The sequence below is a fragment of the Tarenaya hassleriana genome, unplaced genomic scaffold (genome assembly GCF_000463585.1).
Source record: "Tarenaya hassleriana unplaced genomic scaffold, ASM46358v1 Cleome3, whole genome shotgun sequence".
Classification (NCBI taxonomy): domain Eukaryota; kingdom Viridiplantae; phylum Streptophyta; class Magnoliopsida; order Brassicales; family Cleomaceae; genus Tarenaya; species Tarenaya hassleriana.
In genome coordinates, this window is record NW_010966177.1 from 5731030 (window position 1) to 5757718 (window position 26689).

The 26689-nt window shown below is 36.5% G+C and overlaps 6 protein-coding genes and 1 non-coding gene across 7 annotated transcripts; 2 read left to right on the forward strand and 5 right to left on the reverse strand.

The window, feature by feature from the left end:
* Window positions 1-354: 354 nt before the first annotated feature.
* Window positions 355-3464, forward strand: LOC104819596 (B3 domain-containing protein At5g18090-like). Its single transcript, XM_010549743.2, has 4 exons — window positions 355-667; window positions 1173-1455; window positions 1540-1784; window positions 1875-3464. Exons 1-4 carry the CDS (start codon window positions 572-574, stop codon window positions 2115-2117), a joined length of 867 nt encoding a protein of 288 aa, XP_010548045.1. The 5' UTR covers window positions 355-571; the 3' UTR covers window positions 2118-3464.
* A 120-nt stretch (window positions 3465-3584) lies between these two features.
* LOC104819595 (pentatricopeptide repeat-containing protein At2g15630, mitochondrial) lies at window positions 3585-6176 on the reverse strand. Its single transcript, XM_010549742.2, has one exon. It carries the CDS (start codon window positions 6092-6094, stop codon window positions 4184-4186), a length of 1911 nt encoding a protein of 636 aa, XP_010548044.1. The 5' UTR covers window positions 6095-6176; the 3' UTR covers window positions 3585-4183.
* A 931-nt stretch (window positions 6177-7107) lies between these two features.
* Window positions 7108-8507, reverse strand: LOC104819597 (diphthamide biosynthesis protein 3-like). The gene is made up of 2 exons (XM_019203240.1): window positions 8159-8507; window positions 7108-7531 (listed from the first exon to the last, which is right to left on the reverse strand). Exon 1 carries the CDS (start codon window positions 8403-8405, stop codon window positions 8160-8162), a length of 246 nt encoding a protein of 81 aa, XP_019058785.1. The 5' UTR covers window positions 8406-8507; the 3' UTR covers window positions 7108-7531; window position 8159.
* A 690-nt stretch (window positions 8508-9197) lies between these two features.
* TRNAY-GUA lies at window positions 9198-9282 on the reverse strand. Its single transcript is given in 2 exon segments — window positions 9198-9233; window positions 9246-9282. It is a non-coding gene; the product is annotated as a tRNA-Tyr (tRNA).
* Window positions 9283-9900: 618 nt separating this feature from the next.
* On the reverse strand, window positions 9901-11602 carry LOC104820173 (plastid division protein PDV2-like; the record flags this gene model as incomplete). Its single annotated transcript, XM_010550542.1, has 3 exons — window positions 9901-10495; window positions 10742-10893; window positions 11312-11602. Coding segments are annotated over 3 exons (945 nt in total), but the record flags the coding sequence as incomplete, so codon positions are not given.
* A 604-nt stretch (window positions 11603-12206) lies between these two features.
* On the reverse strand, window positions 12207-15891 carry LOC104819598 (probable E3 ubiquitin-protein ligase ARI2). Its single transcript, XM_010549744.2, is given in 7 exon segments — window positions 12207-12725; window positions 12980-13113; window positions 13190-13738; window positions 13825-14305; window positions 14525-14807; window positions 14913-14945; window positions 15480-15891. Coding segments are annotated over 7 exon segments (1818 nt in total). The 5' UTR covers window positions 15603-15891; the 3' UTR covers window positions 12207-12510.
* Window positions 15892-21921: 6030 nt separating this feature from the next.
* LOC104819599 (4-hydroxy-3-methylbut-2-enyl diphosphate reductase, chloroplastic) lies at window positions 21922-25583 on the forward strand. Its single transcript, XM_010549745.1, has 10 exons — window positions 21922-22248; window positions 22902-23098; window positions 23340-23519; window positions 23664-23795; window positions 23913-23987; window positions 24073-24178; window positions 24298-24392; window positions 24521-24706; window positions 24841-24927; window positions 25378-25583. The coding sequence occupies exons 1-10, from the start codon at window positions 21972-21974 to the stop codon at window positions 25441-25443; spliced, it is 1401 nt and encodes a 466-aa protein (XP_010548047.1). The 5' UTR covers window positions 21922-21971; the 3' UTR covers window positions 25444-25583.
* Window positions 25584-26689: the final 1106 nt, after the last annotated feature.

A 26689-nucleotide genomic window follows, 5' to 3' on the forward strand; every position in this document is an offset into this window, starting at 1 on the left:
TTTTTGGTCTTTTATAACAAAAAAAAAATATTGAAATATTTCAAAGTGATCATTGATTAAAAGGTAGATTAACGAAATATAATTTATCAATAACATGTGACAATATATATACATACATATATAATTATATATATGTATATATATTGTCCAAGAATAGAAAGTAGTCGCGTGTCTGCCCCGTTGCCTCAGAGGGAAATACAAAATCAAAAGCGGAAAAAAACCCTGTCTCCATTACTTGGCATCGAAGTCACGCATTTAGTGTGTGTTTGGCTATTTTTCCACGTAGAAAAAGGAGATTGAATTTGTGGTAAATAAAAAATAAAATTATAGGGATTTACAATCGATTTACGCATGTAAATTGTAAAAATATAGGGATTTACAATCGATTTATTTGGTAAAACTGATAAAAAAAAAATTGAAAAAGAAAGAAAAGTGTGGTACTCTGTTTCTGTTTCTGCATTAGTACCTCTGCATCTGCATTACAGACTGGTCAAAGACTTGCAGGGAAAAAAAAAGCACAGAGAGAGAGGGAGAGAGGGAGAGAGAGAGAGAGAAGAGAGAGAGGGTGGCAATGAAGAGAGGGTCTGAGCGTATGCTGGAAGAAGACTGGGATGCGGCTAGCTTCTACAAGGTCATTCATGGAAGTGAGCTTTCTTCAGAAAAAATGGTGAATCCCCCCCCCCCTCTCTTCCTTGTTTAGTTCAGGCCCTTCTCCTTTTTCTTGTTTGTTTCCTCGGAAAGTGAGAGAAAACAACACAGAGAAAACAATGGTTAATGATGTTGCTTCACATGTAGCTGTTGAACACTCAACCCCTCTAGAACATGGAAAGAATTCAATCTGGTTAATCTCCATAAGGAAGCAAGACCCGTCTGGAAACCTTAAGCACTCCGCTTTTAAGATTTAGGCTCATACCCTTGCGTTTAAGCTGTGAAATGTTCGAAGATTTCTGGGCTGAAAGGTTGGAACTTTGGTCAGAAAATCCCATCTGGAGAGTAATGTTGGATAACCTTTATTGTTTCAGCTCAAGAACTCGGTGCATAAATGCTTAACATAATATCTTATATTCTTTTGGTATTAACTTCCCCGATTAGATGTTCCTGCAGGACAAGGCATTTGTCTCTTCTGATGTCTTTTGTCTGTGTGTTTCACTGATGTTCTCGTGGGTAAAAAGCGGAGGATCCCGGAAGAGTTTCTGAGAAGTCTATCGAACAATGACTTTGCGTATCGGGTGGTGCTGAAGGTGGCATGGGGAAATTCCTGGACCATTCCACTCACAAAGAACAAAGGCAATTTCTTCATGAAGAAATGTGGATGGGAAGAGTTTCTTAGGGACAATGGAATGGGAAACGACGAATTCGTCGTCTTCACTCACCAAGAAAGGATGCATCTGAACGTGAAGATCTTCTCCAAAAATGGGATGAAGATCCTCAAGCCTCAAGAGCCAGTGACCCCTAGTAAGTTCCTCTGCATGATTCTGACAAAGTGTTGGTTGTTTCTGTGATTGAATGGATTTTGTTTTGTGTTTCGTTGATGAAAAGGTCAGAGCACACCGAGGGGTCCGAAGAGGAAACGTGTCTCGAAAGATGTCAAAAAGGAGGAGCCCGAGTCTGAGATCAGTGATGTGATCAAGCGACGTGGAGGAAGAAAACCCAAGCAAGCTGAAATGCAGGAGAACAAGATAATGCAGAGGAGGCGCATTGTTCGTAGGGCTACTGAATCATCACCTTCAAGTGAATTTCCTCGGTTCACCATCAAGATCAAACCGACTTACCTCAACTTTCTGGTATCACACTTGCTGATTTCTCGCCTGTTGAATTCTATCGTCGTGTTTCACATGAACTGATCCAAATGTCTTTTCCTTTTTTTCTTTCAGCTGGTTCCAAGCTGGTTTGCCATGGAGCATCTCCCGAGAAAGTCAACGAGGATAGTGATTCGTGACTCGACAGGGAAGACATGGGAGATGACATGCCTTTACAGACAGGGACGGATGACATTGTCTGCAGGATGGGTTGGCTTTGCGAGGGAGATCGGGTTGAAGGAAGGAGATTGGTGCACCCTTGAGCTCTTCAATGACAACGAGATGCATATCCAAGTCTCTAAGGGGAGGCCAACGTGATGAAGTTGATGACTTAAGGATGTTTCTATGACTCCGGATACTTTTATCAGACAGTCTTAAGATGTTATGAAGACTTTGTGTTTGGTGGATGGTTTGGTTTTCTGATGTTTTAAGACTTTGTAGTGTTTGACAGGTAGTTAGTTATGTCTTGGACTGCTGATCTGTTTTCTCTTTTACATTCTCTGGCTTCAGTTCTGTTTCTAAGAACTAAACTTGGGGGACACAACAAAGAGTAGATTACAGAAACAATTGTTACAACTATCAATCTTCTGAATTTGATGCAGCCAAAACAGAGGGATAGGCAGTGGTACAACTTGAATGAGATTAAAGAACACAAACTAGAAACAAAATCCTGAAATCAGATTTGTCATAAACAATTATCAATCTTCTTCTCTAGGTAACTTGGTGATTTTTGGAGAAGAAGGGCTTAACCCTCATCAGAAGCCGACAATTCCGAAGGTAGGAGAGGATCAAGGCTTGCACATGAACTGTGATAGATGAGATAGGATGATGAACCTGCAAATGTTCCTTACTCAGTTTCAGCCACCGAGACCTTCACTAGGTGACTATCAGTTCCTTCGATATGACTCGAGGTACAATCCCCTCAGCTGAAAGGGGCCATTTTGAAGAAAACCCAAAACGTATCATATGTAGATTGGTGTTTAATGACCAAAGTCATGGCAGAACAATGCCTCCAGGGCCATATTTTCTCTATCCAGAAGTTCCAACAAGTTCAAGAAGTAGATAATCAAGCGTCAGCCTTTGCGGTGCCGAAATGAGGTGGTACCTTTAGGAGAGATGCCTTTACTGACCATTTTTCTCGGAAGCTCCTCTGCAAGGTCTCCATCCTGGTTTTTGAAACAAGCCTGTATCATTTTATAGGTCATAACTCATAAGAGAAGGACTCAACCCAATACTCGTAACATCTCATGGAACTCTGAAACCATTCCTCCCTGACTGTGTTTCTTCACAATAAGCAGTGTTAAGTATCATCATGTGTATATGCTGAATTCCATAGGTCACCATTTCATCATGCAATGCAAAAGCTTTTCTAACATTCCCACACCTGCAGTGTCCATTTCAGTGTATGGGAATTGACAGAGTTCCCTTGTGTTACATTCCATTCATCATCAAGTCTGGCTTTTCCTTTCTTGTTCTATGTTTCTTAATCGATTGATCAAAACATTACAAGTCCAAACACTTGATTTAGTTGCCTCCTTTGCCAGCTCAACCCCATTAGTAATCTCCATGATCAAATCCCCTTTGTTCAAAACCTGGATTTTCCTGCTCTTTTCCCTGTGCTTTTGTTGTTTCTTGTTGGTTTTGTACAAAGAATGGGGTCAATGACTATGAAAGCTTGGAAACTTTCTTTCCTACATGTTTGATGGACACTTTGTTTCCGTACAGATTTCATCTATCTTCTAAAAAATTAAGGAGAAACAGTAAAAATCTGAGTGCTATTGTGAATTACTGAATGAAACTTGGATTTAGAGTAAAGATTACACGAACCGTCACCTCAAATATCAATTTTTGGACATGATGAAGTTAGACAGAGAAATGAACAGCAGTTCAACTCTAACTAGATTAAAAAAACAAACAAACTGGAAACCCCGGGGGATCATATTGTCACAATCATACTGCAGCTTTGAAAGACAAGAGTTCTCCAGGTACCTTTATGATGATTTAGAGGAGAAAGGTGGTTTTAGCATATTCATTAGAACCATCTGTTTCAAAACCAAGACTCCCACATGAGACTGGATGATGGAGTTGCAGATATTTCTAACTGTTTCAGCTGATGAATCCTTCGGCAGATGATGTTCGATTCCTCTGGTGTGTCTCGGTGAAACCTCAAGGAACGATCTTCAGCCCAAAGAGCCACACGAAAAGAAAACCAAAAACACGATCGTAAGAAGATCGGTCTTTTGGATCCTATTCAACATGGTTTAGCTTTACAATCATCGGCAGATCTACCTTCAAATACGTCGTCTGAAAAAAAAAATCGTTCCTTGAAAAGATGTAAATCTTCTCCTTTCCGAAAGTTCCAAGAATTTCGAGAAATGGGTCGATCAAGCATCAGACTTTTCAGTGTCGTTGTTCAAATTAGTCATGGCCTCAATCAGAGAGCAGTAGGTGCTATCATTAGGAGTAATGCCTTTACTGACCATCTCTCTGAAAAGCTCTTCCGCAAGGTCTCCATCCCGGGTTTTGGACAAGCCCCGTATCAGCGCATTGTAAGTCAGAACAGTCGGATCAAACCCTATACTCAGCATCTCATTGTGAACCTTACGAGCATCATTTATATCCCCTCTCTTACTGTACCCACTTATAAGGGTGTTGTAACTAATATGATCAGGTTCAATTCCTCTTCTTTTCATCTCATCAATTAGCTCGCGAGCTTTTTCAACTTTTCCTTCCCGACAGAACCCATACATCAAGCAGTTGAACGTCACTTCATCAGGATCAACTTTTGTCTTCTCCATCTCCTTAAGCAGTGAAAATGCACGCTCCATATTACCGATTCTACAATGGCAACCAACCAAAGCATTGAACAGTATAAGATCTGGTTTCATTCCTTTACGTAGAACCTCCTCAAACAACTCATCTGCCTCCTTCATTCTGTTTCTATTACCCAAAGTACATATAAGCGCTGTATAAGTGACCAGTGTTGGCTGAATTCCATAGATGACCATTTCATCATGAAAAGCCAATGCTTTCTTTGCATCCCCGCATCTGCAATGACCTATTATCAACGTGTTGTACGTGACAGAATCTGGGACCATCCCCTTCTTTCTCATTTCTTTTATCATCCTTTCGGCTTGTTCCATCTTGTTCTCCATACATAATCCATTGATCAAAACGTTGTAAGTATAAACAGTCAGCGTATTACCCTCTTTCACCATCTCATCCCCATAAGCAAATGCCATTTCCAAATCCCCTTTGTTGATATGCCCATTGATCAAAGTGTTATAGCTAACAACATCTGGATTCAAGCCCATCTCTTTCATCTCCCTAAGCAACTCAGACGCCTCAACAAGTTTTCCTGCTCTACACATACCACCGAGAAGTGAGTTGTAAGTGAACAAATCCGGTTTACAGCCTTTAAATTTCATCTCATTCATAACCATACGAGCCCCGTCGATTCTTCCTCTGAAGCAATATGCCTGAACCAGAGTGTTATAAGAGACAATGCTAGGCTTAATTCCAAGACTCTCCATACACCCTATAAACTCCTTCGCCTTTTTCAATTTCCCTTCCTTGCACAATGTATTAATCATTATATTATAAGTGTACAGGCTCGACTTGATCTCCATCCTAAACATTTCTGCATAGATAACCCACGCAGCCTCTGTCCTGTTCAGCCGTGATAGTAAACTCAGAATCGAATTGCAGGTTTGGATCTTAGGAACAAAACCCTTTCCCTTCATCATGTAGAAGCCCTCAACGGCTTCATCTGCCATTCCCAATTCACAGAAACATTTCACCAAATAGTCCAAAAGAATGGTACTTTTAGTCTTCAATCGATCACGGCAAAGCACCAGTTCATCGAAAATTTCTCTAACACCACCACCAATCTTACTCCTAACTGTTACCTTCAGCAACTGAACTGCAGGCTTCGGTGAAGAGTGCCGAGACACAACAGCGATAGCGAGGCACTGTGTTCGGAAGTCCAGACAGCGGAAGTCGTTGCGGCTGACGAAGTCGAGAGCACGCCCAGGGCTTTTAACGAGACTGAGCAGAGTAGCGGACACATGTGAAGACGTGACCTTGTCGAAAAGCTGTTCGATGAAATTCCCCTGATACGATCTAGCAACATCGGGAGTCGTCGACGCCGGAGGAGGCGCGTAATCCGCCGCGTCGGCGTTGGTGGAGAGGGGCGCAGAAGAGAGAGCTGCGGCGGCGGGCACGTCGGTTCGCCGAAATCGCGACACTCCATGACGAAGCGGCCAGGGGAAAGTGATGGGCTTGAATCGTTCCATTAGATATTGAGAAGGATACGGGGCACAATAGAGGTATGTATGCAGCAGGGCAGGAAGACGAAGCAGCAGCTTGGATCAAAAATGAAAGAGACGACAAGAGTTTATTCGGTTTTGTCTAGTTTGTGTTTTTAGGGCTTTATCGGCCCAACCTCATTACCCAAATTATTTCATTTTATTTTTCTTCGCTTCGTTTTCGTTTCATTTATTTTCAAATTCGAATTTTAAATTTTAAAAAAATTGTTTACTCAGTCAAATACTAAATCATGTGAAAATGTGTAAATATCTGATTTTAGGAATAAAATTGATTTTTTTTTTCTAAGACTTGGCTTAGCATACAACATTAAACACTGCTAACAAATCTGGAGTTGAGTTAGGACCGGAAGCTGAGATCACTTCCTTAGTTAGTATGCGCAATGCTCCAATCACCGATGTCTGATTTACCGATTTTACAATACTTGTCTCTATTCAGATCCAAAACCCGAATCTAAATTCGCGAATACCCACAAATTTAAATTTGAATCCGAATAATAGAATTTTATAAAACATGTATCCAACTAGTTTTGTTACAAACAATTCTACCCTATATTTTGATAATATTTTCATAAAAACAATTGTTTTGAATTGAATGGTTTCTCTTTTCTCAACATTATCTAAAAATCATTAAACTTATTATTATGTATCTCTTTCATCTCCTATTTTTACCGATTCATCCATCTTTATAGTTACATCTTCATTTTTAAAATTTTCTATATAAAAATTATTGTTTTTTATTAAATAAACCTGAATTCGGATACCGGTGACTACCGAACCCAATACTTGTAAGTTGTAACCCAAATATTCGTAACCTCCAAATCCGAGTACAAATCTTAAAATAGGATACACGAATCTTTCGGATACAAATCAAAATACCTCGATTTTCAAGGGTATTCGGTCTGTGCCCATCCCTCCAAATAGAAAGACATAAACTTGGTTATCTCTGTGAATTCGACTCCACGGAAGAAAAAACCATAAACTTGAATTGAATGTGTATGATAAAATTGAAAGAATAACCCGTCATTTGTTCATAAACAAAAGAACATTCCAGCATTCAAAGATTTGATAACAGAAACTTCGTGCTTCATCCAAAGTTTCATATTCCAAACACTCAGGGGGGGCACATGCAATGCAAGGTAAGTAGAAACCATCCAATGCAATAACCAAAAGCATGTTTAGTATTTTCTTTAGGTCAAATGTGTGTATAAGAACACACCAATAATCTGGTTCATCACATAGGAATTAACAACACAGCCATCTGATTTTCTTTGTATATCTCTACGTGGGGAATCATCCATTACTCTACACACTACTCGTGGGTCATATTATATAACTTACCAAAACTTGATACAGTAGAAGGGTCTCCTTCCACTGTTCTCCAAGAATCATCACAACACCAAAATTCTGCAAAAAAAAAAAGGTAACCAGATATCGTGTAAGATTCGTTAAAAACAGAGCTTTTGTTTGTGAGTTCTCTGAAGTTATGTTCAACTTCAGGGTGTTCCTTCTCTTGATGAAACTCTTCATCATTCTACAGCTCATGATTACTTCGTTTAACACATTTAGGGAAGCACATATATTCAATACTGCTACGACCGATGCCGATATAAGTCTGAAATCACTAGCGTCCAACAATTCTACTTGATCAGAACACAACCCAGTTCCCAGCAATAAGGGAAGAAGGCTCCTTCAATGGTGTTACTGTTACCTTCTTCCATAGATCCACCATTGGTACTATCTATTATTATTCATGGTTTACGATCACCACATATTCTAATTTCTACTGACAACATATACAGAAAAGTTTTGATTCTTTCCTTCAATGGCATTATCCTCTTTCAGTGCAGCTACGATCAAAGCTAGTAGAACATTGTGAACAAAACGAATCTAAAAGGCTTAGTCTTCCACTCTAGATCAAACCCCATACAGAAAAAGACTACCCACCGGCTTAATTCGAGCATGAAACAGAACAAAATCAAATCGCCCATCTTTTCGCTCATAACATCCGAGGTCGAAGCAAACAAAGATTACCTCAGGCGACGGCCAAAGGTTGTCGGCTTCGAGGCTCGTTATTCTTCTTCGTGTCGGTACGGAAATCCTCCATATTGTAGATCACAGTGATATAGAGCGAGCAACTAGGGCAAAGAGCGATCTCCTCGCCGAGCCGGAGGTCCTCCTTCGTGATCTGGAACAGATCGCCGCACGGACAAGGATAAGTGTACGCCTGAAGCTCCTCGTTCCACTCCATGTCCTCTATCTCGACATCATCGTACGACATAGCGGCAGCTCTGGAAATCACGTTCGAAGAAAATCGATCCCTTCTTTCTTCCCTCCGGCGACACTAGGGCACATAACAGCAAGAGACCTCTCAAGGTTTTGATTTTCGTGTACATAGTTTGCGTTGATGTAAAGTCGGTTAACTTTTACCGGGTCCCCCCATAATTTATCATTATTCCGTTTATGACCTTAAAGTTTGATTCGAAAACATTATAATTATTGATATATTCAATTTAGACCCCCAAAAGTTTAATTTTGTAATTTTTTTAATCCATTGTTTTTGTTTTTAACAAATTCCAGGCCAAGTTTGGGTACGAATTAGGAATTCGAGTTTTATAAAAGTCGTATAAATTTGATATTCAATTTCGGCCTCATCGACGTTATATCGAGAACCGCATCAAAAAATCTGGAACCATAATATTTTTATAAAACCGAATATAGTCGAAATGAATCAAACCAAATACGAAAAGTTAAAAAAGAAACACAAATTTATTTAAAAATATATATAGTTTTTATATAAAACCGAATGTAATATAAAAATTGACTAGTATGTATATTTTCTAAAATTGAATAATTCCAAATGCATACACAACCAAATCGAATCGAGTATGAAAACGTTTATCCTTACTCGTTACTGTCTGAAACCGATGATCGGGTACCGAATTTGAGACGATAACGATGTTTCAATGTTCTTCTCGACAAAGACCAATATGTATGCAAAACTCGTAGCCAAACAGAGGTCTTCTTCCAATCTCTTTATAGATATAAAAAAACACCAAAAATAAAAAAGAAATCCGACCTGCCGGATTCGAACCAGCGACCTAAGGATTATCTGCATCCACTACAGTCCTCCGCTCTACCAACTGAGCTAAGGTCGGCTGTTGATTCTGAAGGTATCAAATTTTTGTTCTCTTATCCGAACCAACAAGAACAAAAAATTTCCATTTACATTCACAAGACCCAAAATTATACAATAAAGCCTTTACATTCACAAAAACTGAAACTTTATTCACAAACTATTTTTGCCAAAAACCAAAACCAACCAAACGGAAGTTTCCCACATTATCTTACAACAAAATCCACTCCATATTCAAATTACAGAAAAAAAAATCAGATTAAAAGAAACAGCGAAATTTAGGAAATGGTAAAAACAAACATGTGTGATTACAGAGAAGGCGTCTTCATTTCAGCTTTAACGGCAGCAACGAGATGATCATACGCTTTGGACCAAGCTGACGTCATCGGCGGAGTCCACATCTCCGGCACCGCTTCCTTTATCGTTACCTGCAATTAATTAATTAATTTTGTTTTTTTTTTTCAGAGGATTTCAATGGTGAAAAATTACCTCGAAGTGTTCATCAACGACACCGTATCTTGAATGGGTCGCGCCCAGTTTCTTCAACGACACCGTATCTTGAATGGGCAGATGAGATTGGGACACAAAACAGATTTATGACATCTCTTTTTTCTCAGTATATTTACTTTGAAGAAGGAAGTAAGAACAGGACTTTTAGCTTCAACACCAAGAGAGGGAAAAAAGCCCAGATCTTTACACATAAATTGAGCAATGAGATCATAGAAGAGGTTTTTCAACCGTATCCATAAGTTACATCGTGTTTCGCAACGGCTGAATCGAAAGGTAGTTCGACCCTTTCCTTCACGATGCATCGTGCTCCGTCACCTTCCATCACCAGAACTTTCCCGGGCGGGCATTGAACGGGAGATCTCTCTTCTCTTTTCGCTCGTGATAAGATAAATCCGAGGAGGTTCAAAGATTCTCCCCTTTTCCTGATCTCCGGACCATATCCAGATGCAGACAATATAGAAATCACGCCGATGATTGGAAGCACGATCTTTGCAACAGACCCCGCAAAGCGAATGACCCCATTGCACGAGTTTTCAGGTTCTCTGTAAGGGCTGTTCTTCTTCTTCTCCTCCTCCTTGTCTATCACATTGCTCGATATAAGTCCATTTCCGTCAGTTTTCTGCTTTGGATTTAAATGCGGAAGGTAGCCATTATCTGAGACGAGGGTGGCGGGAGGAGGGTGGGTCGGATATGGAGGAAGGAGTAGATCGTTCTCGTGATCTACTCTTGTGTAAGTGTTGTCTTATCCTGCAGGTTCTTCAACAGATAGTGGCTGGGATATTATCTGTGGTTCTCAGGCCACGGGAAGCTCAGTGCCCTCTCGTTCGAACAATTGCTAGAGAGATTGTTACTTGCTTGGTACTTCAACCTCTTTTGAATTTAGTGTGCCCCGAGTAAGTTCTTTGACTATCTCTGTCTTCTAGGTAAACAGTATTTGGTATCAACGTCTAGTTTTTAGGCTTTACCTTGACCCAACTCCCCTTGCATGGGTATATTGCAAGTGTGGATAATAGATTATCCCTCTATATATGGCAGTTGAAAGTTTCTCGAGCAACATCTTCCTGCTGTAATCGATCTCAGAGAGAGCCATTTGCTTCTCGTATTGCTGCCTTTGCCGTAGATTCTGGACATTGAAAACGAAGGCAATACCATGAGAACACACAAAGATATCGCCACTAAATTCTCATCACCGATTAAAGATGATCACATGATTAGAGCAGAGCATCAAAGGCGAAAATCATTTCTCTGAAAACTTGGCATCAGAAATTCCGCTTCAAACTTAGTTTCCCAGAAAGATTACAGATACCAAAAACTTTTCAGGTGGAAAATGTAACAATTCGTTCCAACCCATTCCCAAATTTTGCTCTAGGTATACTGTAAGTTTCTTCAAACCCAGCGGAATTAGATAATCGATTTTACACGGACGAAGAAGAACTGCAACTTTCAGCAGAATTCCCGAGAATCTGAGTTTTCTATGTACAGCAAAATTATCAACAAGAGAGAAGCACCAGAAACAAGCGAAATTTTAGGGTTTTCCAAACCTGCAAAGCAGCAAGCTGAGACTCGAGAGACTCCAAAGCATCGTGTACATGCAAAAGCCGCTCGGCTTCTTCGTCTTCATCCTCCACCACATCCCCGCCGCTTCCTAAATCAGAGTTCTTACCAAAGTTCCCCAAGGCCTGGCCTTCCCTTCCGCCTCCCGGTGAGGAGCTCTCGCCACCAGAATTTCGGCAGTGGCCTTCGCCGTCGGAGGCAGAGGCAGAGGAAGCGTCGTCGATGCAGTCGCCGATCTTGAGCCTAAGCTCAGTGGCTCGGGCGAGAATCAAACCAAGTTAAAAAAAAAACACAAAATTATTTAAGATTTCTGGGGAAATGATTAGGGTTTTTTTTTTTGTATGTATTCAATTGAAAGAGTAATCGGAGGCCTTTTTGGGTTTTGTGTGAGAGAGAGAGAGATGATTGTCGTTTTCCTCTGCTTCGCTCTCCCGTTTAACGGCCACAATCTGCTCATTCTCTCTCTTCATTTGGAATTACGAAAATAACAGAATTGTGTGTATATGTATATATAATATTATTTCACATTCCAATTAGGTTAGGTTTGGATTAAGATTAATCAGGATTAGAACACAACTTAGTGTGATTGCGTTAGTTAATTTTATGCATAAACTGCATTCTTTTAAGCTTTAAATCCACATTTTCATACTAAATCCATACATTTAATTAAAAATTCTGCAAGAAAAAGGGAGAGAACATTTTTTTAAACTAAAAATTCGTGAACTAATAAAATTATTACTTAATCTGTGTTAAAAAGACGTGGCAATAAAATATTAAAAAACATCCAAGATTTTAGAAAAATAAAGCATTCCGGAGATGATGATGAGTGATCAAAATTCAAGGGCCTACTTGAAGAGGAAGCCATGAAAAAGAAACGGAAGCTGAGTATAGAGATAGATAGATAGAGAGAGAGAGAGAGATGTACAGAGAAGAACCCTATAATAAGCATTCCTTTGAACAACGTCCACCAGACAGGATTCCCTCCCAAAACAAAAGCCAGAGTTGGATATATATATAATCCCAAACCAAAAAAGCAAGAGGACGAGGTAGCAGCCTTCTTACCCTTTTCCCCGAATCCGCAGAAAAAATATCGCAACGGGCGAGGGGAGGAATCGGGGCTCAGGTTAGGAGCTATACACATTATTCGGACGGGGAAAAAGGCGTTACCGTGAGGAGAAGGGTAAGCTCAGTTCCGGTCTATGACCTCTGCAGGCAAGTTCAGATCGAGCAAGGCTCCTTTTCTGCTGCCGCCTCCAAAGGTTCCGTCTTTCCGGGCTCGTTTCTTGGAGGAGCAACTGGTTTCTTCCGAGTTCCCCGATCCCGAGGCCCGTTCAATCCTTGAAGTTCCTTCTGCACACACGCCAAAAAAAAACAAAGAGGAAAAAAGATTCATCGGGATCAGTCGAATACCCGAGAAGTCACGTGGTATTCGTCTTTCGGTTAGTACATGTATCCACCAATGCATTATTACTCGAATAAGAGCCTCGACAAGGATTTCTCAACGATAAGTTTTTTTGTGGGGCTACTATGCTATACAGAGTTCATCACACATGATGCTCAGCAGGAGTTTCATATTCCAAACACTCAGGGGGGGCACATGCAATGCAAGGTAAGTAGAAACCATCCAATGCAATAACCAAAAGCATGTTTAGTATTTTCTTTAGGTCACTTGGAATTCCTAGACGTATAAAAGTCGGATGCTCTCTCGATTCCTTTCGAGTTGTAAGGAGCGATATTGTGGATGCCGAGTTGGAGAGAGCCCAGTAATTCGTTCTCGATGCACTCATACCTGCCAAGTAATTCGCTCGTTAACATCAGGATGACGAGTTCGGCATTTAGTTCAAAACTAAAGTGTGAAGACTTACATTTTCTTGCAGAGGGTATCGACCGTGACAGAGAGGTTGATGACTTGGATCCTAATGTCCATGACCTTATCATCCGTGTACCGATCAAATGGCTCTTCCAAGAACTTGGAAAGTTTCTCGACATTAGCCTCAAGCTGTTGCTGCTGATCCTCGAAGAGATTCTGCTTTATTTCCCTCTCCTGAGCCGTCATCTCGTCTTTGAACAGCTCATCTCCGAACATGTAAAACGCAAAAGGGTATGAATACGAAAGAACTCGCCTTGATCGGAATAACCGATTGAGTCCATTGGTAACCCAGCTGAAATCCTTAAGTTTCAACTCCCTCTCTTCTGAAATCGACACTTTTTCAAGGATCGTATCCTTGAGTTTACTCTCTAGCTTGAAGGAATCGGTATGTGCTTTGTATCGGTTATGATAATGCATATACCGATAAAGGTCTCTTTTAGCTCTCTCCATCTGTTTCTCCTTGTCTTCTTGGTACCGGCCGCAACTATGACCTGAGATTCTAGACCAAGTATGATCCCTTCCAGTGGCTCCACCACATAACCAACTGTAAGAAAACAACAACAACCAAACATAAGTACAAACAGTGACAAGCATTGAAAAAGAAAAAGAAAAAGGATTAATGTTTTTTACCAAAATGATTGCCCACAAATACACGTGACGAGATTGCACCCGCCATTCTTCTCAACAGGTTTGACACATTTGGGACACGGCTTCGTGTTAACGGTTATCCAATTAACAGTCTCGGACTCGTCCTGGCATTTCTTTCTCCATTGCTCCCACATCAAACAAGAGCAAGGGGAGTGGGCTTCAGACAAGCAACTGAAACAGAACTGACAACCGCAGGAACATTCTACCTCGCACAACTCGTCATCCTCAACACGTATCGCATTCCCGCAATGCGGAGTGCTCGGACACCACTTTACCTTCTTGTTGTCTTCAATGTACGACTCCAGAAGAAAACGATCAAACTTCTCTGCAAGATCTGGACGGCTTTTACCAACCAATCTCCTGACAACATCTTCATCACAAATGGCATTGCACTTATGAGCCATGCATCTAATCCTTTTGCTCTGACCCTCGTTTATCTTCACACTAAAATGCACTGTCCAACCTAAAAGGGAGATAAATCAAAATAAGCACATGCTTTTGGCATAAGATTCTCTATTCAATGATCAATCTCAAAGCAAGAAACTTTGCCCTTGCAATAAAACTACCAACTCAGAGGGTGATCAACAAAAGAATAAGTCTAATACATTCTTGTAAGAAAATGTAAACTGTAAAACTGAATGAAACAAGTGCTAAGGAAAGGAAATTGAGATAATGAACTCACAGTTATTGCAAAAGCAATGGCCACAGTCCATTCTCGTTATCTGATCACCCAGTGCATCCTCTATGCAGATGTCACAAGTCATTGTTGTCGAAGGAGACAAGGATGAACTGTCCTGTTGATGCTCATGAACAGAGACACCGGCTGCAGCAAACAAGCTACCCTTCCCTTTCTCAACAAGAACTGCAAATAACTTCTCTACATCCCACCGGTAATGAATAAGAAGAGTACGAGCATGGTGCTCCTTAACCGATAATAAATCCATCACCCTTCGAAGATCCTCCCTCTGCACTAGCACACAAAAGATCAACGGGTACAGAATTAAAGTTGATCCGAAGGAAAAGAGGAACATGAACAGCTACTCATTAAGAATAATCTTTTGCCCTTTTACCTGTGCCACCAGAAGTGATTCCTTTGTAATAACCTACAAGACGCAGAGATATGGTTAGGAAAATCCTATTGGAAGTTAAAATGGTTGTAGAGAACACAAAATTGTCCTCTGTATAGTAAATGACGCAGCCAATTTCAATCCTCTTCACAAAATTAGAGCGGTGAAAATGGCACTTTGAGTAGAGATAAACAGCCAAAACAAACAAAAAATTCCAGTGTATCATCCAGAATATGATTATCAGACATTAAAGCAAGAAAACCCTAATTGTCAAAGGAGTAGAAAACACCAATTCTCCAATCTCCAACAAATTCAAACTTTCATATCCTCCATAGACATAAGAATGAAGCTCGATGACTAAGGAATTCTAAAGACAACGCTCATGAGATCGTATCCAGCCCAGATACATAACGAAATCATCCAAGTTCATGAAAAAATTTGAAATTTTTTGCCCTGCCAAAAACCCACATCGAATCCAGGAAACGATACACAATTAAACTAAAAAATTTGCCAAACACATATACAGAACAAGGAAAAACAAACAAAAAAAAGACACGAAAACGTGTATACCTTCGTGGTGGGTTCTCTGGACGATGCTAACAGCAAATCGGAGTCTTCGTTATCCAACCCATTAAGGGACTCTTGATCGGAGGAGTAATAATAATCCTCCTCGCCGCTCAAATAATCACCCATGGATCAAAATTACGGAAGAACGAGCACGATTCAAATACAACAAGAGCGAAATTCAACAAAATCCTCGGGTGCTGCGATGGAAAACGTAAAGACCAACACGAAGGACGTGATCAGACAGATGTGAGATGAAAAACAGTCGGCGAACCTACAAGGAGAGAAGACAGAGAGATCGAGATAGATAGAGAGAGAATCCGGAGAGATCGCTGAGAATTCCGGTGGGAGTTTCGCCGGCGAGTGGACTGGGGAGCTCGAGAGAGACGTATTCTGGGGGGGGGTGAAAAGAAATCGCACAAAGATTCTAACCTCACATTACGCAAAACAAAAAAATGATACGTCGTCGTATTTGTATTTCGAAACGACGCCGTCCTGGTCCCGAAAGAATCGAGACTTGTTTTTTTAATTTCCTTTTTCTTGGTTACCCGAATTTTTATTAAATTATGATTTTTTTTGTTTTCGTAATGAAATTATTATTCGCATTTCCTTTTTTTTTCTTGGTAAAATATTATTAGCATTTCGTTTATGGAAAATATTTTGCCAAGTAAAAAAAAAAGAAAAAATGACATTTTCCTACACGAACTGTTTAGAATGTGATCTTTTCCTACACGAACTTTAAATTTGACAAAAAAACTACACTAAATTATCAAATGTGCCAAATTGATACACGAATTCCCCAATTTAACTGCAATTTCCTACACAATCCGAAAACGGCGTTAAATATCCGTTAACCGATGACGTGTCATACCATGTGGCGTCTGACGTAGCACGCCACATGGAAAATTTTGCCACGTCAACATGCCACGTCAGATTTTTTAAAAAAATACAAAAAAAATCCGAAAAATTGCAAAAAATAGATTAAAAAAACAAATAATCCGAAAAAAATTGAAAAAAAGTAAAAATAAAATAAAAATAAAAAGCAAAAAAATACACATATATATACATATATATTCATATCTATATACAAATACAAATATAAACATATATACTCCTATATATGTATATATACTTATATATATTTTTATTATATATATGTATATATGTATACATATATATACATATATACGTGTATATGTATTTATATATATATATATATATATGTGTATATGTATATATATAAATATACTTGTATGTATGTATATATATTGGTATAAATGCATGTATATATGTGTATATTTTTTATTTGATATATATAGACATATATATACATAGGAGTATTTATGTTTATATTTGTATTTGTCTGTGGATATAAATATATATGTATATATATGTATTTTTTATTTTGTATATATGTATGTATATATATGCATATGTATATATATCTATATATACGTGTATATGTATTTATATATGTGTATGTGTATATATATAAATATATTTATTTGTATGTATATGTATATATATATATATGTATATATATATTTGTATAGATGTTAGTATATATATATATATGTATATGTTTTAATTTGTATATATATAGATATATTTTATATAGGAGTATATATTTTTATATTTGTATTTGTATATAGATATGAATATATATGTAGGAGTATATATATATTTTTTAAACAGGAGTATATATATATTTTTTTAAGTTTTTTCGATTTTTTTCAGATTTTTTTTGGATTTTTTTTAAAATTTGACGTGACATGCTGATATGTCAAAATTTTCTATGTGGCGTACCATGTCAGACGCCACATGGCATGCCACGTCATCAGTTAACGGATATTTAACACCCAATTCGGATTGTGTAGGAAATTACAGTTAAATTGGATAATTCGTATATCAATTTGACATATTTGATAATATGGTATAGTTTTTTGTCAAATTAAAAGTTCGTATAGAAAAAAGTCACATTTTAAACCGTTTTAAACCGTTCGTATAGTAAAATGTCATTTTCTAAAAAAAAAAAAAAAAGGGGTCAAATCAAAACTCATGCTTTCCATTTTGAGGTCAGCAGTGGTTTCTTCACAGATTTGTTGTTGTAGGCATATAACAACGGAAAAAAAAAACAAATATTGGATAATCATATGAATATGATTATAGTTTGTTGGTTTCTTTGTTTTTAACATAATTTCTTTAGGGATCGACTATCGTTTCGGTTCATTTTATTTGGTCACGGTTAAATCGAATTCGGTTATTTTGAGTTTTGAAAATTTGTAACTAAACTGTTATTTGGTTCTAATTGGTTTGGTTCATTCGGTTAGATTATGCCTAATTAAAATTGTAATCAAATATAACTAAATAAAAATTTAGTTCATTTATTATAATAAATAAAAAAAATTTATAATATTGTTGAATAAAAATATTAATTTTTTGTTGTTTAATTATATACCATAATTATAAAGCTATATAAACAATCTCATTATTCTAATTTTTTTAATTATATATAACATATTAATTTATGATGTATGGGTGAATAGTAGATGGAGGATTATCTTTAATCTATCCGCTTACAGTTAATTTGGATTCAATTATAGTTTTCAGATTTGATTATTTTGGATTTTAAAATTTTATAATCGAATCAATCTGTTAGGTTAGGGTCCTTTTAAAGATAATCGAACTATTAAAATCGTAAAATTAACATGTAAATTGTGATTTAAAATTTTAAAAAATAAAATAGTCCTTAAAATCTTTATAAATACCCAACATTGAATTTTTCACAAACCGTCCATTGTCTCTCCGTTAAGACGGTTTAGTAACAGACAGAATCCATCATTAGAAAGAAACTGAAGTGACAAATCGAAAAGTTAACTATTCTATCACATCACTAGCTAACGAATTTATTAAAATAAATAAATAAATAAATACCTGTCTGCATATATACACAATCATACATAAATACATAGGACACGTACTACATATATATAATTAAAAATAAATAAACTTTTTTGACAAAATACATATATAGCCACGTATACAAAATCACGTACATATATATATGCATACACACATAAACATATATATCAGTATATATACATATACACATAAAAATTAATGTCAATATTAGTCCAAAACTTGACCCGAAACCATCCGAAAAATATCATACTTTAAGCCTAAATATATAAGTCTGAAAAATTTTAGATTATCGGATCCAAATTGAATTTTGGATTCCGAAAATATAATTTTTTTAAATAATAAAAAATAAAAAAATAAATTTATAAAGAAATAATTAAACAGATCAGCGCGTCCGAAATCTATAGAACAAAATTTCGGATTTGATTGTTTAGATTTGAAAAAAACCAGATCGAGCCTAATGAGTTATCAAATATAATATTTTCCAAAATTTAGATTTTGATAAAATTAGATTTTAAACAAAATATAATACCAAACAAATTATAAAAAAATTAAAAAAATTAAACAAATATTTAGATTAAAAAATCAAATAATTAGTGTGTGGAGAAAGGAGATCGGACAATGGGCATATAGTTGAATACCTAAAAATTGGCCCGATGGGTGTGTGTGTGTGTATATATATATATATATATAGAAAAATTCCCAAAAATATTTCATTCGCTAGTCTTATTGAGTGATGATGATGCGTGGTCCGGTGGGTTATTGCATAACATTTCAATCCATTTTTTTTTTTATATAAAAAAAAAATTGACTGCTAGTGATTATAATATTTTAACATTGGACCCTTACAACAAAAAAATATGTTCCTAAGTTCCATATATCATTGGCTAAAAATAGGTAATTTTTTATACAAATTACAGTGAAATTCCTTCCGTCAGTCAAAGGTTTGTTTTTATCAGAACTGTCAACTATATATTTCTAAAATCACGGGATAAGAATCTCCTATATATTTACAACTTTTTTTTATTTATTTATTCAAGTGTATAATTATCATATAGATATCGTTATTATTATATTAAAGATATATCGAGTTTTGAATCGAATTATCTCTCGCACTAACACAAACTCTCAACTTTACAATCGATCTAAAAAATTGGTTTATTCCTTTTTTTAGCTCACAAATTACATAAAATATAATTAAAGAAGAAAAATTATGAAAAATCAGAATAAAAAAAATGTAGAAGTCATATACTTTTATCGTTGAGTATTATTAGTAAAAACATAAAAAAAAACAGAATCAGAAAAAATGAGGATACTTTTTCTCGGTGTAAAATTTGGTTAATAACCGAATAACTAAACTAATTCAAATAATATATAATCATAATCAAATTGAATTCAAGATAAAAATCAAATGATTATAATTTATATAGAATCGAAAAAAACAAATTAAATGAAATAAAAAAAATAAAAAATATTTATTATTTTTATCAATAAAAATTAAATACCAACCGAAACCAAACCGATTTTAATATAAAGACCGAGTTACATAATTTTTTTAATGCAAAGTAAACGAACGCGAATACAAAGAGGAAGAAAACTTGAATTGAAATGCCCGCAAACCTAATCGACTTGAAAAGACCGTTCTGCCCCTAAATACGTTGGTTGGTTAGGATTTGCTGCGACGTCGTTTGCCTAAGATTCTGCTCGATAAGGAGGCTTACCATGACGCTCTTTCTATTCTTCGCAAGATGTAGCTCCACAAGATATTTTCATTTTTGGACTGATAATACTCTTCCTAAATGTTTTGATAAAGTTCTATAAAAACTCGGGTCCAAACTCGGATGGATCGGCTCATTCTATTCCTTCACGTGTATATCTTATTTTACATTATTTTACCTTTATTTTTAAAAAAATAAAATCGATTTTTCGAATCGATGTAAAATTTGAATCTAATCCGAAAATTTAAATTTTATTAGATCTATAAATTTAGAACCAAAACCCGATATTTTTCGCATCAACTCGGTTTAGACTCGGCACCAAAATTGGTACCCTACACACAACCGTCAATTGAGTTCTCAACCGGATCATTATTATTCTTCTTCTCCTTGATATTTTTCCAACTCATTTTTTTTGGGAAATATTTATCTTTAGTCTTTTAAAATTTTAAAATTAATACTTTAGTTATTTATAAACACCCAATAGAAACAACTATATATATCGCCATATATTTATGAATAATCATTATTCATCCAATTTTATATATATATATATAATCAGATTTTTTCCCATTAAACGACAAATAAGCGAAATGATCGAGAAACTAAGATTAAGTAACGATCACACGTTGTCTTGGGGCTTAAATTATGAGATCTGTGGAGTGGACCACGTTTTAGTTATGCCAACACCTTTGTCGTCGTTTGACCAATTTTTTTTAGCATATACATATTTCCATTTTCGATTCCAAATTCCAATCCTATTCATTTATATCTGTATTCAGCTACTTTTTTTTAAAAGAAAATTTTAGAAATTTTATATCTATTATTTTTTATATTAGATTGGTTTAGGTTCTGTTTTAATAATAAAAATTATAAATCTTTTTTTAATATATTCGATTATGGTTAGATGTTATTCAATTCGTATTGATTTTATTATACCTAGACGAATCCCTCATTTTCTGTCATTAAACGCTTCCATATATATATATATATATAAAATTTATTATGTTTTATTTTAACAGTGATTCAATGAAGAATCAAGAACTTCATAATTTCAGATTTCAAAAATAAAAAAACAGTTTCATAACTCATGAGAGAAGAGCATTTCAGTTTTCAAAATACGTTTTATATTTTGATGAATTTGTGGTTAAATATTATTATTATTATATTTTTCTGATTAAGGGATTATTAAACGTTTTAAATACGCTTTGATGTTTTTTTATTATTAGATTATAATTATTATTTTACTCTTATCTTTCTCTCTCCTACGGTCTCTCTCTTTTCTTTGGTATCTTCGCTCCCAATAAAAGCTCTTCCCCACGTGATTTGGTCCATACCCATTAATTAGTGTGACATTGGATATATAGATTTCAATAATAATATCTAATCTAATACCAAATAGCCGAATTATAATTTAAAATTAACGAAAATATTATTTTATTTAAATAATCTAATTCGAATACATATAAAAATAGTAAAAACCGAATTAAAATCACTCTAATATAAATTACATTTAAAATTATAATAATAAAACAAGAATTTGTTAAAACCTAAAAATCAAATATTAAAATACATAAAACGCCCAGGGTGTGGGTATTTTTAAAAATTCAATATTTATAAAACGATGGATTTTAAAATATTTTTAAAAATGCTCAAACACGTCCACGTGGTTGGTTGGTCACATTTGTCAAATTATATCAAACAAACAACGAAGCGACCGCAACCAAGAAAAAATATATAAAAACTAATAATAATAAGAAAATATTTTATTTACTTTAACTAAAATTTATATATTGTAGCTTTAGATAAATCCCGCACCATCAGAGTGCGCCATAGTCATCGTCGCTCTCGTTCTCTCTGCACCATGGCTGTAGCATTCCAGTTCTGCCGATTCAACGTGCGACCGGAAGCCTTCGCGCCGGAGAATTATCTTTTCGGATCTGGATCTCTCCGGCGCCGGAGACCTTTATCCGTCCGGTGCTCGGCCGGAGATGAGAACGCCCCTTCGCCGTCGGTGGTGATGGACTCGGATTTCGACGCGAAGACGTTCCGTAAGAACTTGACGCGGAGCGAGAATTACAACCGTAAAGGTTTCGGCCACAAGGAGGAGACTCTCCAGCTCATGAATCAGGAGTACACCAGTACGTCCCTGTAGCTTATTTGTTCTTTCTATTGGAGTGTGAAATTACTTCTTGTTATTCTGTGCTCTGTTTGGTACCCGAGAAAGTAGTGTGGAATCGGGTTTTCTTCGGGTTGATTTGTTGCGAAATGGAGATTCTGATTGTTTATAACTCAATTTCGTCTCTGGAAATCTAAAAGGACATTGAACTAGTAAAATGGAATAAGATTTGTGTTTTAGGGCGCTGATGATGCAGAAAAAGATAAGAGAGACCGAATTATTCTTTGATCCTTCATTTTACCTTTTCATATATATATGTAGGTTTTGCAAATTACTCAAATTCTAAGGATTACTCGACGTTTTATTGAATTTCATCCTTTCCAGTTTTGAAAACTTGGGAAAACTTGATTAATTTGACGATAAAATTAGAAGTTGCTTAGCCAAATAACTATAATGGACCGGTAATCTAAATAAATAGATGAAGACCACAACGTTAGATTCGAATTGACGACATAATAATTTTGATATGAAGAATGATATGGATGAAATTGAATTGAATAACTACTCATAGTTGGATTTTCTTATTGATATATTGTATGAGGTTATTGTATGGGTTTGGGGGAAGGAATAGACTGGAAGGAGATTCATGGTGTTTATTGTGTTTGACGGTTTCAGGTGATATATTACAGACACTGAAAGCAAATGGGTACACACATACCTGGGGAGATGTTACCGTGAAGCTCGCTAAAGCATATGGCTTTTGTTGGGGGGTCGAGCGTGCTGTTCAGATTGCGTATGAAGCGAGAAGGCAGTTCCCGGATGAGAGGATTTGGATTACTAACGAAATCATTCATAACCCGACAGTCAATAAGGTCTGTAGGCCCTTATTACACTGGGAACTCAGATAGTTCACTTATATGTTGGAACTTAGGTTATTATGTTTTGTCTCCTTAAGATATTCATTCACTTTTCATAGCTTTGTTGGCCTGTTGATGTGGTTGAACTTTAAACATTTAGGATTCAGTGATTCACTTTTCATGGTCCTTAGTTATCTTTCTGAAGTTTTACGTAGTTTTTTTTAATGTTCCTTTAAACTATTGTTTTTTATTGCAGAGGTTAGAGGAGATGGACGTTAAAATTATTCCTGTTGAGGAAAGGAAGAAGCAGTTTGATTTAGTGGATAAAGACGATGTCGTGATTCTGCCTGCGTTTGGAGCTGGGGTTGATGAAATGTATGTGTTGAACGATAAGAAGGTTCAAATTGTTGACACGACTTGCCCTTGGGTAACAAAGGTGCGTTCTTGCAGCCGACATCCGGGTTGCACCATTGCGCCATGTTTCATTTTTCCTTCTATATATAGTCGTGGTATTCATACTCTGATTTACCACCAGGGCAGGTTATTAATTTCTTTCCTTTTGACATTTGTAACTATGAAGGTCTGGAACATGGTTGAGAAGCACAAGAAGGGGGAATACACATCAATAATTCATGGTAAATATGATCATGAAGAGACTATTGCGACTTCATCATTTGCAGGAACATACATCATCGTGAAAAACATTGAAGAGGTATGCCTTTCCCACGGGCGCCAAGCTGGTTGTTCTCTCATAAAATTCGTACATGAGTAGCAGAAACTCGATCTTTCACTTATTGTTTCATATGGGATTACTTGTTATCAAGAACAGGCCAAATACGTATGTGATTACATTCTCGGTGGTCAACTCGATGGATCTAGCTCCACGAAAGAGGAATTCATGGAGGTATCAACTTATTCGTGAATCTTCTCTCATTAAACTGAGCTTTTCCCCCCAATTGGTCTAATCCACTGTCTTGGCTTCCTTGTAGAAATTCAAAAACGCTGTTTCTAACGGTTTTGACCCTGACCGAGACCTAATCAAAGTCGGTATTGCAAACCAGACAACAATGCTCAAGAACGAAACAGAAGAGATCGGTTAGTTGCACTACGGTGACAAGACACAACACAACACTCTTCTCTTCTTTTTAGTTCGAGAGAAAAAAAGAAAGAGAGTTGATTCTCATGTTTATTGACCATACAAAACCAAACTACAGGGAAATTGATAGAGAGGACCATGATGCGCAAGCACGGAGTAGAGAACGTTACCAACCATTTCATCAGCTTCAACACAATCTGCGACGCTACACAAGTAACTTTTTCCAACCCTTTGCTACATTCTCTCTTTTTATTTTCCCCGAAACCGCAAAAGCAACGTATAAAACAAGCTTCTGTTTCGTCATTCTGAAGAAAAGTGTTCATCTTCTTTTCTCGTTTCAGGAGCGACAAGATGCGATATACGAGCTGGTGGAGGAGAAGCTCGATCTAATGCTAGTTGTGGGAGGGTGGAATTCAAGCAACACTTCCCACCTTCAAGAAATCACCGAGGCTCGTGGTATCCCTTCTTATTGGATTGACAGCGAGCAACGGATTGGTCCCGGGAACAAAATCGCGTACAAGCTCCACGTGAGTTTTACATATTGTTTCCATCCGTGCAGAAACCCCCCCACCCCCCGAAAAGATCCAATCTTCGAAACCGTCTCTCTCGTTTTTTTCCTTTGCGAATCACACACTGACCGTTTACTCTTTTTATCTGGCAGTACGGAGAGCTGGTCGAGAAGGACAACTTTCTCCCAAAGGGACCGATAACCATTGGTGTAACATCCGGTGCTTCAACTCCGGACAAGGTAAATCACGTTCTTTTCCTTTTGGATTACTTCCGAAAATTTAAGGTATTCGGATCTCTATATATCATAATTTGATACCCGTATTCGTATTTGAAGGTCGAATATATCGGGACCATGAGTACAGACTAAATGTTTGGATGCTCACAAGTATCCAAACCCGAAAAATATTTTAAAAATATTTATAACAAAAAAATGCATAATGCTGGAAAGCGGATCATGTAAAATATTCGGGGTATTTGGATTCGTACCGAAAGATACAACGGTAGATATCGTAGGTATCCATGGTTAACTATTGCGGGTTTTTTGTTATTGGTACCCACACCTATTGGATGGGTAATCAAGAAAAAAAAGAATCGATCAGTACCCGTCAAAGATACGGGTACCGAAGATTGATACCCAATTGGTTCGGGTTTTTTGCTGTCAGCACTGATATTTCAGGACACATCGCAGGTCGTCGAGGATGTTCTGGTGAAGGTTTTTGATATCAAACGCGAAGAATCGTTGCAGTTTGCTTGAACGTAAATATTTGTAATGATGATATAAAAAAAAAAATGGAGTGATGGTTCACTCTAAAAAGATGTCTGTAACTCATAACGTCAGTGTAACCTTTTATACATATACATATATATAATATACCCTCAGTGTATCCCTCATTAGTTAAAGCTAATTATACGGATAAGCTTAATAATACAAATTGTGTAATATATTCTGATTTATTTCGGAAGCAATGATCATCACACGTTTTTGACATTATTAAAGATTCGGAAGGTATCCCATATAATTTCTTCAATTTTCCGTAATGTGCTAAATAAAAACCCTAACTTTGTTTTGATACAAATAATTTAAAACCATATTCCCTTACCACTTCAATTCGACTTACGCTCCGTGTTAAACTTATTTATACCCATTTCCTCTCTCGCGATCATAATTTCATTGTGTGATGTTTATTTACACATTTTTAATTAAACACACCAAGTATGAAAGAAATTTCATAACGCATCCCTTCAAATCATCACAGGAACACTACACCTTTTCTTTGTATGAATCTGATTTTAAAAGTAATATTTTTCTATGCAACAAGGTAACAGGTCCATAACAATGTCCTGAGAATATAATTGCAATTTGTCACAATACTGGTTAAACATTTTTGGTCGATTTAACTCTGCGTATATATATATATATATATATATACACAGAGAAAATCTAATGATGATTTTCCAATCGAACTTACGGTGTTCATCAAACGCGAATCATATCATCCAATTCCCATATGATTACAACATAAACAATATTGATTTTCAACAAAAAACCAATATTGATTGGTATAAGAAGATAGTCGAAAAACCAAGGAGCAAAATTCAAAATTAAATCGGAAATTGGGGGACTCGGTTTAGCCGGAACAGATCGTTCCATACCAGAAATTAAAATAGATAATTTTAAAAAGAAATGTAAGCAGAGTTACTAATAAAACACCTCCGGAGAAAAAAAAAGAGGTGTTATCAGCGAAACTTGCTTCATCATCGATATAGGCCTCCCATGAATCAGATAAGCACCGTCTCCATTTTCAGAGCTCTTAGTCTTACCTGGGATTATGAAGGCCCTTTTCATACATACACACATATATATATATATATAATTTAAATTACACCAAAAAACCCAGAATGAATTCAAATTAAGAAAACAACGAAAAAGAGAGAGAGAGAGAGAGAGAGAGAGAGAGAGAGAACTCAGCGGAAAGATCTGTTTTCGAACTGGCGATTTG

Excerpts from the sequence above, each read along its gene's own strand:
- LOC104819596 (XM_010549743.2), top strand. The coding sequence starts at position 572 with ATGAAGAGAGGGTCTGAGCGTATGCTGGAAGAAGACTGGGATGCGGCT. Across the intron at positions 668-1,172 it reads AGCTTTCTTCAGAAAAAATG|CGGAGGATCCCGGAAGAGTT; the intron begins GTGAATCCCCCC and ends GTGGGTAAAAAG. Across the intron at positions 1,785-1,874 it reads CGACTTACCTCAACTTTCTG|CTGGTTCCAAGCTGGTTTGC; the intron begins GTATCACACTTG and ends TTTTTCTTTCAG.
- LOC104819595 (XM_010549742.2), bottom strand. The coding sequence starts at position 6,094 with ATGGAACGATTCAAGCCCATCACTTTCCCCTGGCCGCTTCGTCATGGA.
- LOC104819599 (XM_010549745.1), top strand. The coding sequence starts at position 21,972 with ATGGCTGTAGCATTCCAGTTCTGCCGATTCAACGTGCGACCGGAAGCC. Across the intron at positions 23,099-23,339 it reads ATAACCCGACAGTCAATAAG|AGGTTAGAGGAGATGGACGT; the intron begins GTCTGTAGGCCC and ends TTTTTATTGCAG. Across the intron at positions 23,796-23,912 it reads TCGTGAAAAACATTGAAGAG|GCCAAATACGTATGTGATTA; the intron begins GTATGCCTTTCC and ends TATCAAGAACAG.
- LOC104819597 (XM_019203240.1), bottom strand. The coding sequence starts at position 8,405 with ATGTCGTACGATGATGTCGAGATAGAGGACATGGAGTGGAACGAGGAG.